Source organism: Callithrix jacchus, chromosome 16 (genome assembly GCF_049354715.1).
Source record: "Callithrix jacchus isolate 240 chromosome 16, calJac240_pri, whole genome shotgun sequence".
NCBI classification, from domain to species: Eukaryota; Metazoa; Chordata; class Mammalia; order Primates; family Cebidae; genus Callithrix; species Callithrix jacchus.
In genome coordinates this window covers 98,987,906-99,002,137 of record NC_133517.1, presented here as the reverse complement: position 1 = coordinate 99,002,137, position 14,232 = coordinate 98,987,906, and the positions used below count along the sequence as shown (strand labels likewise).

The 14,232-nt window shown below is 44.5% G+C and overlaps 1 protein-coding gene across 1 annotated transcript in view; it reads left to right on the top strand.

Moving 5' to 3' along the window:
• The window catches only part of LAPTM4B (lysosomal protein transmembrane 4 beta), a 42,479-nt gene extending 34,209 nt beyond the window's left edge, over window positions 1–8,270 (top strand). Inside the window, exon 6 of the mRNA XM_054246390.2 lies at window positions 8,075–8,270. Coding sequence (XP_054102365.2) covers window positions 8,075–8,152 — 78 coding nt within the window. The 3' untranslated portion in view covers window positions 8,153–8,270. The remainder of the gene's footprint in view (window positions 1–8,074) is intronic.
• The last annotated feature ends 5,962 nt before the right edge of the window (window positions 8,271–14,232 follow it).

Genomic DNA, 14,232 nt, shown 5'->3' with positions numbered 1-14,232 from the left:
TTAAGGTTCCTTACATTTAGATTTAATAGGCTGCCTCCTATTATGAAGTGAAGAAAACAGGAGTTTTACAGTAAATTGAGGATAAAATCAACCTCAGTCTTGTTTGCCTTTGGAAATGACTCCTTGCTCTAGGTGAGAGGAGAGTTTCTCATTAGAACTCCCCAAAATGTGTTTATATTCTCATCTCCTCGTATATTAGATTCATTGAATACAAGATGTGATTAGTTGTCAATAGCACTGTTATTTTAGGTGCTTCTAACTGTGCGGTGCTGTCAGTTACAAGGCACAGCCAAAATTCTGAGATGTTAAGATGTACAAAAATGTATACCTTAGAATAAAAAATACAGAGTTGTGTGTCTGTATTTACTTATAGTATATATCATAGGTGGGGACATTCAAAAAGTTTGGAAACCTTATTCTAGATAGCTTTTTTTTTTTAGATGGAGTCTTGCTCTGTCACCCAGGCTGGAGTGCAATGGCACACTCTTGGCTCACCGCAACTTCCGCCTCCCAGGTTCAAGAAATTCTCCTGCCTCAGCCTCCCAAGTAGCAGGGTTTACAGGCACCTGCCATCACGTCCAGCTAATTTTTGTATTTTTAAGTAGAGATGGGGTTTCATCATGTTGATTAGGCTGGTCTCGAACCTCACCTCGTGATCTACCCACCTCAGCCTCCCAAAGTGCTGGGATTATAGGTGTGAGCCACTGCGCCCGGCTTATTCTAGATATCTTATTATTTTTTGAGACAGAATTTCACTCTTGTTGCTCAAGCTGGAGTTCAGTGGTGCAGTGTGGGCTTGCTGCGACCTCTGCCTGCTGGGTTCAAGTGATTCTCCTGCGTCAGCCTCCTGAGTTGCTGGGATTACAGGCATGTACCAAAATTTTTGTAGTTTTGGTACAGACGGGGTTTCATCATGTTGGCCAGGCTGGTCTTTAACTTCTACCTTAGGTGATCTGCTTGTCTTGGTCTCCCAAAGTGCTGGGATTAGAGGTGTGAGCTACTTCAACCAGATATCATAAAGAGAAGCCCAGATATTGTATACTTACCTCCCCTTTCCTGTTTGGCTTGAGTAAAGGAATCTCACATCAAAATAGGCAAATGTGGTATAAGGAATTTACTTTTTTTTTTTTTTAGACACAGTCTTGCTTGTTTGCTCAGGCTGGAGTGAAGTGGCACAGTCTTGGCTCACTGCAACCTCTGCCCCTGGGTTTCAATCAGTTCTCCTGTCTCAGCCTCCCGAGTAGCTGGGATTGCAGGTGCCTGACACTATGCCCTGCTAACTTCTGTGATCTTAGTAGAGATGGGGTTTTGCCATGTTGGCCAGGCTGGTCTCAAACTCCCCACCTCAGGTGATCTGCCCGCCTTGGCCTCCCAAAGTGCTGGAATTACAGGCTTAAGCCACCTAAATACATTTATTAACGATACTTAGGCTGGGCACAGTGGCTTACCCCTGTAATCCCAGTACTTTGGGAGGCTGAGATGGGTGGATTACGAGATCAGGAGTTTGAGACCAGCCTGACCAACATGATGGAACCCTGTCTCTACTAAAAATAAAAAAATTAGCCAGGTGTGGTGGTGGGTGCCTGTAATCCCAGCTACTCAGGATGCTGAGGCAGGAGAATTGCTTGAACCCCAGGGGCGGAGTTTACAGTGAGCCGATATCATGCCACTACGCTCCAGCCTGGGTGACAGGGCAAGACTCTGTCTCAAAAAAAAAAAAAAAAAAAGAAAAGAAAAGAAAAAGAAAATGTTGCTTTTAACACCATATTGCACACACATCCCTAAAAATCACAGAATCAAAAGATTTGTTTTTTGATCACCCCTGTCACTCCTTCCCCTATCCTCCACGTTTTCACCCCAGCAGAAAACTCTTTCATGCATTTCTTCTGTACTTACCTCCATATTTTAAAATAGTCTCCTTTGCGAGTTGCTGATGATCAATGTGCGATGCCTTTTGCATAGGATGTAACTCTCATCCTTCTCATTTTCTCTGCTGCGTTATCCTCCTCGTTTAGTTTCATCTCACGCTTTGCCTGCGTCATCAGCTAGTGCTTACTTTGCCTCTGAATATGTGAGTATCGTTCAGCACAGAGCTCTGTAGTGTACATTTCCTTCCTCATGCAACTCTCGATTTTCCAAGATTATCATTTGCTTTGTTTTTTTTCGATCTCATAATTTTATTTCTTTATTTTTTACCTTTTACCTAGCCCCAGACTTTTTTAGGTGGCTCTCAGAGCTGTGAGTTACCTATTCATATTATTTTCCAAAGGTTTGATTCTGTAAGACACTTTGTGAGTTCTCTTTCCCGAGGCTTCGCCTCAGCCTGTTCCAGACCAGATGAGGGGCCACACAGTTGTCATCTGGGCATTGATTTTGTTATAGCTTTGCCTCACCCTTATCAGGATGCGGGGGACCAGTGAACAGACTTTCGGTGCAATTACCTTGTGCTTTATACTGCCCCCACACCTAGTGTTAGACCTCAGAATCTCCAAGGTGGTTCTTTGAAAGTCTGATGAAAACTCTAGACACCCTTCCTGGGAAAATAAACACATAGATGGAAAATTTGGCCTGCAATTTCAGGGAACTTGTAGATTGTACGGACTTGCAGTCCGTTTGTGGATCCCCAACAATCCATGATCACAATCAGCATCTCTTTATTTGTCTTTCTTTTTTTGACACAGGATCTTGCTCTGTCATCCAGGTTGGAGAGCAGTGGTACAATCATGGTTCACTGCAACCTCAACCCCTTGGGCTCAAACAATTCTCCCACCTCAGCTTCCTGAGGCTAATTTTTTTATTTTTTGTAAAGACAGGATCTTGCTATATTGTCCACACTGGTCTAGAACTCCTGAGCTCAAGCAGTCCTCCTGCTTTGGCCTCCCAAAGTATTGGAGTTACAGGTGTGAGCTACCACACTAACACAATCATGTCTTTTAACGTTTTATGATATATTCTTCTGAATGTCTGAAGACCCCTGCATAACTTAAACTTCATACTTTGGGGAATGTAATGCTAGCAACTGTAGAATTCCAAATAAGCCCTTAAAGTAAAAGTCCAGTTCCAACCATAGTATCCAAATATTTTCTCTTTTTACCAGTAAATAGTTCTTTCCTCCTGAGCATGTTGTTATTTATTATTATTTGATGGAGTGAATTCATTTTCCCAAAAATGTTTTACAATTTAAATAGAGATGGAGTCTTGCTATTTTGCCCAGGTTGGTCTCTAACTCATGAGCTCAAACATACACCCACCTGACTCAACCGCCCAGACTCCTGGGATTATAGGCATGAGCCACCATAGCCAGCCGGTTCCCCCAAATTATTAATATCTTATAGATTTTTGCCTAGTTAGAATCACTTTTATTCTAGGATGTCAGATTTTGCAACCTTTGACTTTGACTTATTTCTCCGCTCAACTGTTGTATATGTTGATGTAACTGAGGAGAATGAAGTTACCTCTGGTAATACGCTGAACCTCTGTTGAGTTGAATTGAAATGAATGATGAGTTTCTTTCCCACCAGCAGGCTGTCACCTAGCATGACAACTTCAATAGAAGAGGCATTATGTATAGATAGAAGGTAGTCTTTCTTTTTTTTTTTTTTTTAATTGAGACGGAGTTACGCTCTTGTTACCCAGGCTGGAGTGCAATGGCGCGATCTCGGCTCACTGCAACCTCCGTCTCCTGGGTTCAGGCAATTCTCCTGCCTCAGCCTCCTGAGTAGCTGGGATTACAGGCACACGCCACCATGCCCAGCTAATTTTTTGTATTTTTAGTAGAGACAGGGTTTTACCATGTTGACCAGGATGGTCTTGACCTCTTGACCTCGTGATCCACCCGTCTCAGCCTCCCAAAGTTCTGGGATTACAGGCGTGAGCCACCACGCCCGGCCGAAGGTAGTCTTTCTAATGAACTTCTGAGGTCATTAGCAAGAGGGATTTTCCCTTTTGTGTGGAAGAGAGTTCCACTGTCATCCAGCCATTGCATAACTGAACTCATGTTAAGATCAACTCCAAGAAGCTGAACTTAGATTAGAATTTGATTGTATTGAGCATTGCTTGACCTAAAGCAGTCTGTGGTTGTAGTATTAAGCTCATGAGTGTGTTGATCTAGATGCCCCTTGAGTAGCTGCTGCTTTTTAGGAAGTGACTTCAGGAGTAGGACATGACCTATATTCTTAGTTCTTGAAGATTATTTTCAGTCATTCATTGTGAATGGTTAAGTTTTTAAAAACAAAATTAAAAAGAATGGTTTTAAGTAACACCAGCTTCCACAGATGTCAAAATAATAGAGTTGTCACCAGTTTTCTTATATGGCATCATTTTTTTTCCCCTGAGACACAGTTTTGCTCTTGTTGCCTAAGCTGGAGTGCAATGGTGCAATCTCAGCTCGCTGCTACCTCTGCCTCCCGGGTTCAAGCGATTCTCCTGCCTCAGCCTCCTGAGTAGCTGGGATTATAGGCACCCACCACCATGCCCAGCTAAGTTTTTGTATTTTTGCTAGAAACAGGTTTTACCACGTTAGCTAGGCTGGTCTCAAACTCCTGACCACAAGTGATCTGCCTGCCTCCACCTCCCAAAGTGCTGGGATTTCAGGTGTGAGCCCCTGCTCCCAGCCATATGGCATCTTAATGGGCACATTTTATGTTCATTGATCCTATAGTTATTTTCTCAGATTTTGGAGTTCTTTACATATCCTTGTAGTAAAGAGAAACAGCAAGTGCTTTTAGTCAGTAGACTGCAGTGGAAACTGGCAATGCTTCCTTCACCAGCCCTTCTTTTATATCTCACTAGCATCAGCATCACTTAGATAAAAAGATTTACAACCAATTCCATGTGGAGACCTTTTGAAACTAGTCCAAAGGCATCATCCGGAGAATATTTTGCAATCAGTATTTAGTACGTGTTGAAGGAATAGTGAAAACAAGGGAGGGTGTCAGAAACTTTCATGAAAGGAGAAATTCTTTTCCAGGCCTCTTGAGCTTTGGATTAAGGGTCCAAGGCAACAGAATATTTGAAAGAAAAGACTATGAAGATATTAAAGTATTTGCTGGGTGTGGTGGCCCACGCCTGTAATCCCAGCATTTTGGGAGGCTGAGGAGGGCAGATGACCTGAAGTCAGGAGTTTCGGACCAGCCTGGCAATATTGGCGAAACCCCATCTCTACTAAAACTACCACAGTTTACAAAAATTAGCCAGTTGTGCTGGCTCATGCTTGTAATCTCAAGACTTTGGGAAGCTGAGGTGGGAGGATCACTTGAGGTCAGGAGTTCTAGACCAGCCTGGGCAACAGGGAAGACCCCATTTCTATGTATTAAACATTTAAGTCGCTCTACTGTATTTTAGGATAATTTATCTAACGGTAAGTATATGAGTCAGTTAATTGTTTAATGCGGTGGTGGAGCATTGTGCTGAAGCTCAGTCATGCTAAATTTAATATTTCTGGTGCTGGACACAGCTGTTTCCACTTGTTATAAGTTGCTGTATCTAATGTACACACATGTATGTGCACTGGAGGCTCAGTCTTAAAGTCAAATAAGCAGGCACAGAGAAGAGAGCTGTTGCTTAGTTTTAGAGAATATTTTTTACTTCCCTCAGCTCAAACTGACCCTGTGGAACTGCTAGTGGAGACGCTGTTATTAGATACTGGCTAGAACTTGTCAAGGTCGTCCATGAGGCTCTCTTCATGTGCTGACCCTCGCCCATCTTTCCAACTTCATCTCTGCCACATTCTCCCTTCAGTGTTGACTGTAGCAGACCCCTTGCACTTCCCAGAAAGTGCCTGGTCGTGTGCTTCCCTCTTCATTCCCTACCGGAATGTCATCCTCCTTACGCCACGCCACACCAGGTAACCTCCTTCTCATCCTCCTGAGCCCCCATCCTCGACTCTGCAGCCTATATTAGTCATCCCTGTCTCCTTGGTTCATATCTTGTCAGTATCCACACGTGGCTCATGTTGAGTCTTACTGTGTCTGCCGTCTCCTAGACTGCAGGTCCCTGAGCAGACAGAGACATGCCTTCAGGCTCGAGTTGCTGTGACTGAGTGCCCTGGACACATAGATGCTCAGTGGGTGCTGGTTTGTTGGGCGTGGTTTCCTGTTGTGCCTCCAGCGTGTGTTCTGTCCTGAGCCTATCTTGCCTACTCCATTCCTTTTCCACGTGGGCAATTCCGAACATTACCCCAGTGTCTGTACCTTGGGTAGTACCTGATGTATAAAGTATTTAGCACATAGGCAAAGGTCACTACCTCTTTCAGGAACAAAGGCTGGGGAGCTGCTGGGCGTGACTCTAGCGCATTAACTTTGCCTGTGTGTTGCCTGCTGGCCATTCATCTGCTTCTTGCATCCCAGTTCCAGAGTCCTATTTAGCTTGACTTGGGCTGGGCCTTGTGGATGATTCTCCTTTACCTCCTGACCCTGTTCAGCCAGGCCAGCAGGGGTCGCTGGAGGAGGAAGTCCCTCTCCCGTTCCTGTGTGCTTTTGTGGTGTTCAGACCTTGTTGGCAGTGCCCCCCAGGGCCCAGTGCAAGTGGGGACAGCAGCAGCAGCACCTTTTCATGACAGGCCTGCCAGCACCCCCTGCCTCTCAGGTGGCTTCCTGCAGATGCTTCTGTGCACACCTGGTTCAGCCGGAGGCTTCTCCACGTCCAGGGGGCTTCAGCCACACCTTCCCCAGCCGTGTCTCCGCCCAGCCTCAGGGACCTCCGTCCTAGCATGTTCCTTCCCTGAGTGCCCTCCTTCAATCCTCATATCCATTAGTGCTCTCTTTCCCCCGTTAGTCAGTTCCCTGTTCCTCAGTCCCCTGTTAATCATTCATTAAACTTCATTCACATCACTGTGTGGCTTCTGCATTCTGAATGGACCCCAGCTAATACAGATGCCCTCTGCCTAGTTGGCTGAAGGAACCATACCGGCTTTTCAGGGGCCAGCCTAAATGGCACCTCTGTCACTCTGCAAACATCTGAGTTCCTGCTGTCAGATAGGCACTGGACCACCCTCAGGGAAGTGAGACCCAGCTTCAGCCCCACAGGAGCTCCAGGCCTGGGAGGAGAGCAGTAATGAAGTGTGTAGAGCTAGAGAGGAGGGGCGTGTGTGTGTGTGTGTGTGTGTGTGTGTGTGTTTGCGTGTTTGCGAGAGTGCAATGTGACAGAAACTTGAAACAAACTTAAAATTTTAGTGTTGTTCTTGTAGGAGCTAAAGGGACAGATAAATGAAAATTCATGAAATTGATGAATACCACTTTGAGCATAAATGACATCCCTAATAGAAAATCGAACCACGTGTGGTTTTGTTTGTGGCTAGTCTTTCCCTTTCCACCAATCACTTGAGGTTAGTGAGGTTTTATTTTGTCTTCTCATCTCTGAACTCCTAAAGGGCAGGGACTGTCTTTTACATTAATTATCTTGTACCTACAATGATTGTTATGTACTAAATGCGTAATAAATGTCAGTTTACTGAATGAAGGGTGATTATATTGAGTTGACATTCTATTCTATATTCCGTTTTCTACTCCAAGAAAGCCCAAATCAGCCAGTGTGTAGACCACTAACTCTCAGGTATCCCTATTTCATAGTCATGGAAACTGATGTTAAGTAACTTACCCAAGGCTACGCTGATAACGTGTGACTGACCCAGGTTTTGAGTCCAGGCTGATACCAAAAGATTGGTGTTTTCACTACACTTTGCAGCTCTCGCCATGAGTGTTTGCCAGTGGTCGGTCAGGTGCCTGTCGTATTTGTGTGTGCACACTGACACACTCACCTAGGGGTCCTTTTTCCTCTTCAGAGCTATGACCATTTCTTTATTCCTAGAGTTAAAGCCCACTGGGCATCCAGGTACGCATGGACAAGGTTAGAAAAACTCAGGGCTTGAGAGTCTCTCTCCATTTGCTTCTTGAAGGTTTCAGAAAGTCTTTTAATGAAGTATATCCACTTACTAGAAAATTGAACTTGGTACAAGTTGTGGAATGTGTTTACTTGCATAAAAGTTCAGTGACAGCTAAACCTTGGGGAACGTGCGTGGTTCCCCAGGAACAGCTAAACCTTTAAACACTAACTTACCGTCCCTCTTTCTTCTCAGGTGCTGCTACCCCCGTATGATGAGGCCACTGGGAATGGTGCTGCCAAGGAGCCGCCACCACCTTACGTGTCTGGCTGAGCAGAGCTGAGGGCAGCAGCTTGACTTTTTTGACATCTGAGCAGTAGTTCTATTATTTCACTTTGCGATGAGCTCTCTGAGCTTGTTTGTTGCTGAAATGCTACTTTTAAAAATTTAGGGCCGGGCGCGGTGGCTCACACCTGTAATCCCAGCACTTTGGGAGGCCGAGGCGGGTGGATCACGAGGTCAAGAGATCGAAACCATCCTGGACAACATGATGAAACCCCGTCTCTACTAAAAATACAAAAAATTCGCTGGGCATGGTGGTGCGTGCCTGTAATTCCAGCTACTCAGGAGGCTGAGGCAGGAGAATTGCCTGAGAACCCAGGAGGCGGAGGTTGAGGTGAGCTGAGATTGCGCCATTGCACTCCAGCCTGGGTAACAAGAGCAAAACTCCGTCTCAAAAAAATATATATATATATATATTAGATGTTAGGTTGAAACCTGTACTTTTCCGCATATGCTTTACTAGAACACTGTGATAGATGGGCTGTAGAATTCTTTCTATAGGATTCGGAGTGTAATGGGCTTCACTAACCTTCCCTATGCACTGAAACTTCCCCCAAATCTGATGGGCCCAGAGTCAGAGAAGTTCGCTTTTGTACTTGCTGGGCTCCAAAGTTAGGCAATTAGTCACACATTTTCTCTCTACTCCCTCTATTTTGAAAGTGTAAAATAAAACCAAAAGTAGACAACTTTTTCTTAAGCCATTCCAGTGCAGAGAACAAACCCTTATGGAAGCAGGAATGTCAATTGCGTGATCATTGTTCTAATTAGGTAAATAGAAGTCCTTATATATGTATTACAAGAATTTGCCCCCTAGCATCACTTATGACTTAAGTTCAATGACGGTTTGCACTTGGTGGTAAAGGACTTTTCTCCATGGCCTAAATTAAGACCATTAAAAAGTGCTAGGCTGTGGGAGCAGTAACCATCTGATGACTGTCTTGTGCATCCGGGTCCAGGGACATGGGCAACGTGCCTCGTCTGTGTCAGAAGGTGGGACGGGTGCGTTTGGCGCTGCATGGGGTCTGGTGCTCCTCTCCTGGATTCACATCCCTACCCAGGGCCCGCTTTCACAAGTGTTCTGCCCTATCCTGGTTCAAGGAGGTCATCCAGCTGACTTTACCAAGCGGAATTGGGATAGATTTGATACAAATTTGTCTGACGACATGGAAAAGGGTTTTCCTCCTCCTTTCCCTCCAAGGTACATTCTACTGCTTTGAACTTCCAAGTATACTTAGTGACCTTTTAAAATGTTAACGTTTTCAGAAAAATGAAGGTTGCTTTCCTTGTATGCGCTTATTATCTTGACTACCTGAACTGCAAGGGATTTTTATATACTCATATGTTCCTAAGTCAGCAGCTCTCCCGTTGGTTCATTATTGAATGTGCTATAAATGAAGTCTTTTGCAATTAAAAAGAGGTTTGCCCACATCCAAGATGACCTTGTGACTCTCTGCTGATTGTGTCTGAGGACCTTTCCCCCAACATGTGGCCAGGCAGATGCACACAGTTCAGCCTAAGGGGTAGGCTTTATGGTTTGATTGACACACAGTGTTTTTAATATCCCAGTGCTGATAAAATCAGCATCTTAGGTCAAGAGGAATGGAGGACAAACAGACTCGAGCTTCCAACATTCCTAACCATGTGTTCAGCTGTTTTGCTTATGATTGCTTTAAGTCCATATGCACTTTCAGTAAGCAGGTAAGATTTTGCTACATTCCAAGGGAGATTAAAGTAAGAAAGTTAAGGGGTATTTTTTATCCCAAGGAATCAGCCTAAGTTATTTTTTATTTTTTGGTGTATCTCATTGGCATTCAAGAGTTAAACACATGAGTTATTGGGAATGGAGAGGTTGTGGGGGCAGTGGCTCATGCCCATAATCCCAACATCTTGGAAGAACACGGCAAGAAGGTCAATTGAGACCAGCCTGGCCAACATAGTGAGACTTCATCTCTATGCAAAGAGTAAAAATTAGCTTGGGACAATGGCATGTTCCTGTAGTCTCAGCCTTTCATGAGGCTCAGATGGGAGGATAGCTTGAGTCCAGGAGGTTGAGGCTGCAGTGAACTGTGGCCTTGATTATGCCACTTGCACTCCAGCCTGAGTGACAGACTGAGACCTCATCTCAGAATGGGAAAGGCCTATCAGATAGTTCATGATTCCTGGGAAGGCACATAGGAAATCACAGTTAATTGCATGTTGCTCCCCATGATTTTATAGCTCTGCCTAATCATTTTTGCAGTATGAAAAATGGTACAGGCAAGCCTCAGTGGCTCATGCCTGTAATCCCAACACTTTGGGAGGCCGAGGCGGTGTATCACCTGAGGTCAGGTGTTCGAGAACAGTCTGACAGACCAACATGGCAAAACCCCGTTTCTACTAAAAATACAAAAATGATCTGGGTGTGGTGGTACATACTTGTAATCTCAGTTAGTTGGGAAGCTGAGGCAGGATAATAATTTGAACCCAGGAGGTGGAGGTTGCAGTAAGCTGAGATTGCACCATCATACTCCAGCTGGGGCAACAGAGCCAGACTCCATCTCGGAGAAAAAAAAAAGAAAAACGATGCATGGTCAAATGGAAGGAAGTGCTGATTTTCAGAGTCCACATAGGGTTCTTGGAGAGGAAACGACTGCTGATCTTGTTCATGCAGCACTCAAATAGCCCCATAGACTCAGATATCCCTTTGTTCTTAGAGATCCCTTATGGTGGTGGTGATGCTGGCTTTTCCTAACTTGTTGCATAACTGAGGCTAAGGTCGAGAGCTGCCTCCATATTTACCTCTGCAGAGTAAGGAATTGTCCCCACTATGGGAAGGTTGTGATGTTGGATTAAAATGACCTAGAGAGCACATTACGTGCCTTAGCAGTTCACTGTGTCTATTTGTCTCATTGCTAATCCAGATGACTCTTCAATGTATTTCAAATACATTTTGATATCTAGCCCCTTTTTCCTATTTTGTTGTCCACAGAGAAACAAGCAGTTATTTCCTCAGTTTTTCAAGTCTGTTTGCTGGGGTAGAAGGAAGAGGAAAACACACACACCCTCCTACTTAAATTATGATCTGTCCACCCTAGCTAGAAACAGCTTCCGTTGAACAAGCTAGTCAGATTTCCAGGATGCCAAGTTATATAAAAGAGGCTTAAGGCCAATAGTCCCTCTCCTTCCTGCACCCTCTTCCCACATGAATACTGTGTGCAGCAGCTTCTCCAGAGTCTGATGTCCTTGTTCCCGCCCCCTTCCTTTCATCGTCAAGAATGAAAAAACCAGCCAGGTGCGGTGGCTCACACCTGTAATCTCAGCATTTTGGGAGGCCAAGGCGGGCGAGTCATTTGAAGTCAGAAGTTCGAGACTAGCCTGGCCAACATGGTGAAACCCCGTCTCTACTAAAAACGAGAAAATTAGCTGGGCATGGTGGTATGCACCACCTATCCCAGCTACTCAGGAGGCTGAGGCTACTCTAATCCCAGCTACTCAGGAGACTGAGGCATGAGAATCGTTTGCACCTGGGAGGCCAAGGTTGCAGCAAGCCAAGATCACACCACTGCACTCCAGCCTAGGTGACAGAGTGAGACTCTGCCTCAAAAAAATAAGAAAGAAGAAACTTCCGCTACTCGGAGCCTGTCTGTCCCCTTCCCGTTTTTTTTTTTTGTTTTTTTTTTGTTTTTGTTTTTGCTGCTGTTGTTGTTTGTTTTTGTGATGGAGTCTTGCTCTGTTGCCCAGGCTGGAGTGCAGTGGTACAATCTCGGGTCACCGCAACAACCTCTGCCTCCGGGTTCAAGTGATTCTCCTGGCTCAGCCTCCCGAGTAGCTAGGATTACAGGCATGTACAACCATACCCGGCTAATTTTTGTATTTTTAGTAAAGAAAGGGTTTCACCATGTTGGTCAAGCTGGGTCTCGAACTCCTGATCTCATGATCTGCCCATCTCAGCCTCCCAAAGTGCTGGGATTATAGGCGTGAGCCACCATGCCTGGCCCCCCCTCCCCATTTTTTATTCTAGCCAGGAACATTTGTGTAGTTTGACTGCTTAGCCAAACCACATCTCATTCCGTTTGTCTTTCCTCTCTACCCTCAGTTCATTAAGCAACAATACTGATTATTAATGATCTCGATAAACCATCTATATAAACTGCAACTATTAAAGTTTTCTCCATAGACGGATGTGTTGTATTTGAACTATTCATCATTTGAGGAAAGTCTTGCTGTGCGAAGTGAGCATTTTTCTGTGGTAGGAAAACTAATGAGGCTATAAAAACATGTATTTTCCCTTTTTGTTTTTTAGAGATGCGTTTAGGTTTTGCAGCTGGTCTTGAAGCTGACTTAAATATCATTTTAAACTGCATTGGTGCTGGTCACATGGGCAGTCGCAGGTTCTGGAGGGGAGAGGGCAGGTGTCTTTGCCAAGGTGTTAAAGAGCAAGTCATGTAAAAGAACGGCCAGCAGAAAGTGCAGGCTAAGGCTTTTCAAGGTTCCCCCTTCAGACCTAACAAACACCAAAAATAGTGCCCATGGCCCATATTAAAAAGGTTTTTGGCAGCTCAGATACATGTTTTAAAAGGAAAGGAAAAAGGAGGCATTGCAAGGATGTCTCCACACCCATGGAATCACTTAAAGTGTTTCTGCACACTGGCCATGTTTTTTGCTAAGTGGCTCATGGTGTGTGGAAACCAGCCAGATCTGCAACCTTCTGCCCAGAAGCCCATGCAGACCTTCTGCTGACTGGAGTACCACACGGCAGGCGAGCAGCTGTCACTTGGCCAACCCAGAAAAGGTCTTAGCACCATCTACCCATCTCTGTGACCCTTACCAGCAAGTGCAGCTGCTGCTTTAGAATGAAGAATTTGGCTTAAAACAGCACAACAGACTTAAGTTTTCTTTTATTTCATTTAAAACTTAGATTTTAGGCCGGGCGCAGTGGCTCAAGCCTGTAATCCCAGCACTTTGGGAGGCCGAGGCGGGTGGATCACGAGGTCAAGATATCGAGACCATCCTGGTCAACATGGTGAAACCCCGTCTCTACTAAAGATACAAAAAATTAGCTGGGCATGGTGGCGCGTGCCTGTAATCCCAGCTACTCAGGAGGCTGAGGCAGGAGCATTGCCTGAACCCAGGAGGCAGAGGTTGCGGTGAGCCGAGATCGCGCCATTGCACTCCAGCCTGGGTAACAAGAGTGAAACTCCGTCTCAAAAAAATAAAAATAAAAATAAAACTTAGATTGTTTTTAAACAAGAAGTTTATTTAAACAATAAGATACTTGGCTTGAAGGGAAAACTATTTAGGATTCTTTTTTTAGAGTAATTTATCCCTACTTAAAGACAGATTGCCCTACATGTAACAGCTATGTACAAAAAAGTTATAAAATTGTCATTGGTTTTAAAATTAAAATTCTCCAGTTGAAGAAGGTATGCAAGGATTTTTGTTTTCGTTGTTGTTAAAACAAGAGCAAAGTGACTTACTGGAATATAAAGAGTTGAATGAGCATGCCTCTAATGGAGAAAGGGTATATTTTCACAGAAACAGTATTTTTCCCCGTCCCATATCCACTTGATGTCAATCAAAACATACCACTGGCTGTTTAGTTAAAAAAAACACACATACACACAACAGGCAGGGTGTGGTTTCCCATGCCTGTCATCCCCGCATTATGGGAGGTGGGTAGATCACTTGAGTTGAGGAATTTGAGACTAGCTTAGCCAGCATGATGAAACCTCGTATCAACAAAAAATTAGCCAGTTGTGGTGGGCAGCCTTTAGTCCCAGCTACTCAGGAGGCTGAGCTGGGAGAACTGCTTGAGCCTGGGAGGTGGAGGTTGCAGTGAGCCAAGATGGTGCCATAGCACTCCAGCCTGGGTGACAGAGTAAAACTTTGTCTCATTAAAAAAAAAAAAAAAAAAATGCTTGTGCACATGCAGCAATTTATGTACAGTAGGGGAATGAGGAAGGGGTAAATGAAATAGGGAAACCTACACTGTAGTAGTCAGGATGTGGTGGAACCAAGTTGCAGTTTTCTAATTGGGAATATAATCTTGGTCTGTAAGAACAGAGTTCTGGAGTAAAGAAGCAGTTCCCTTT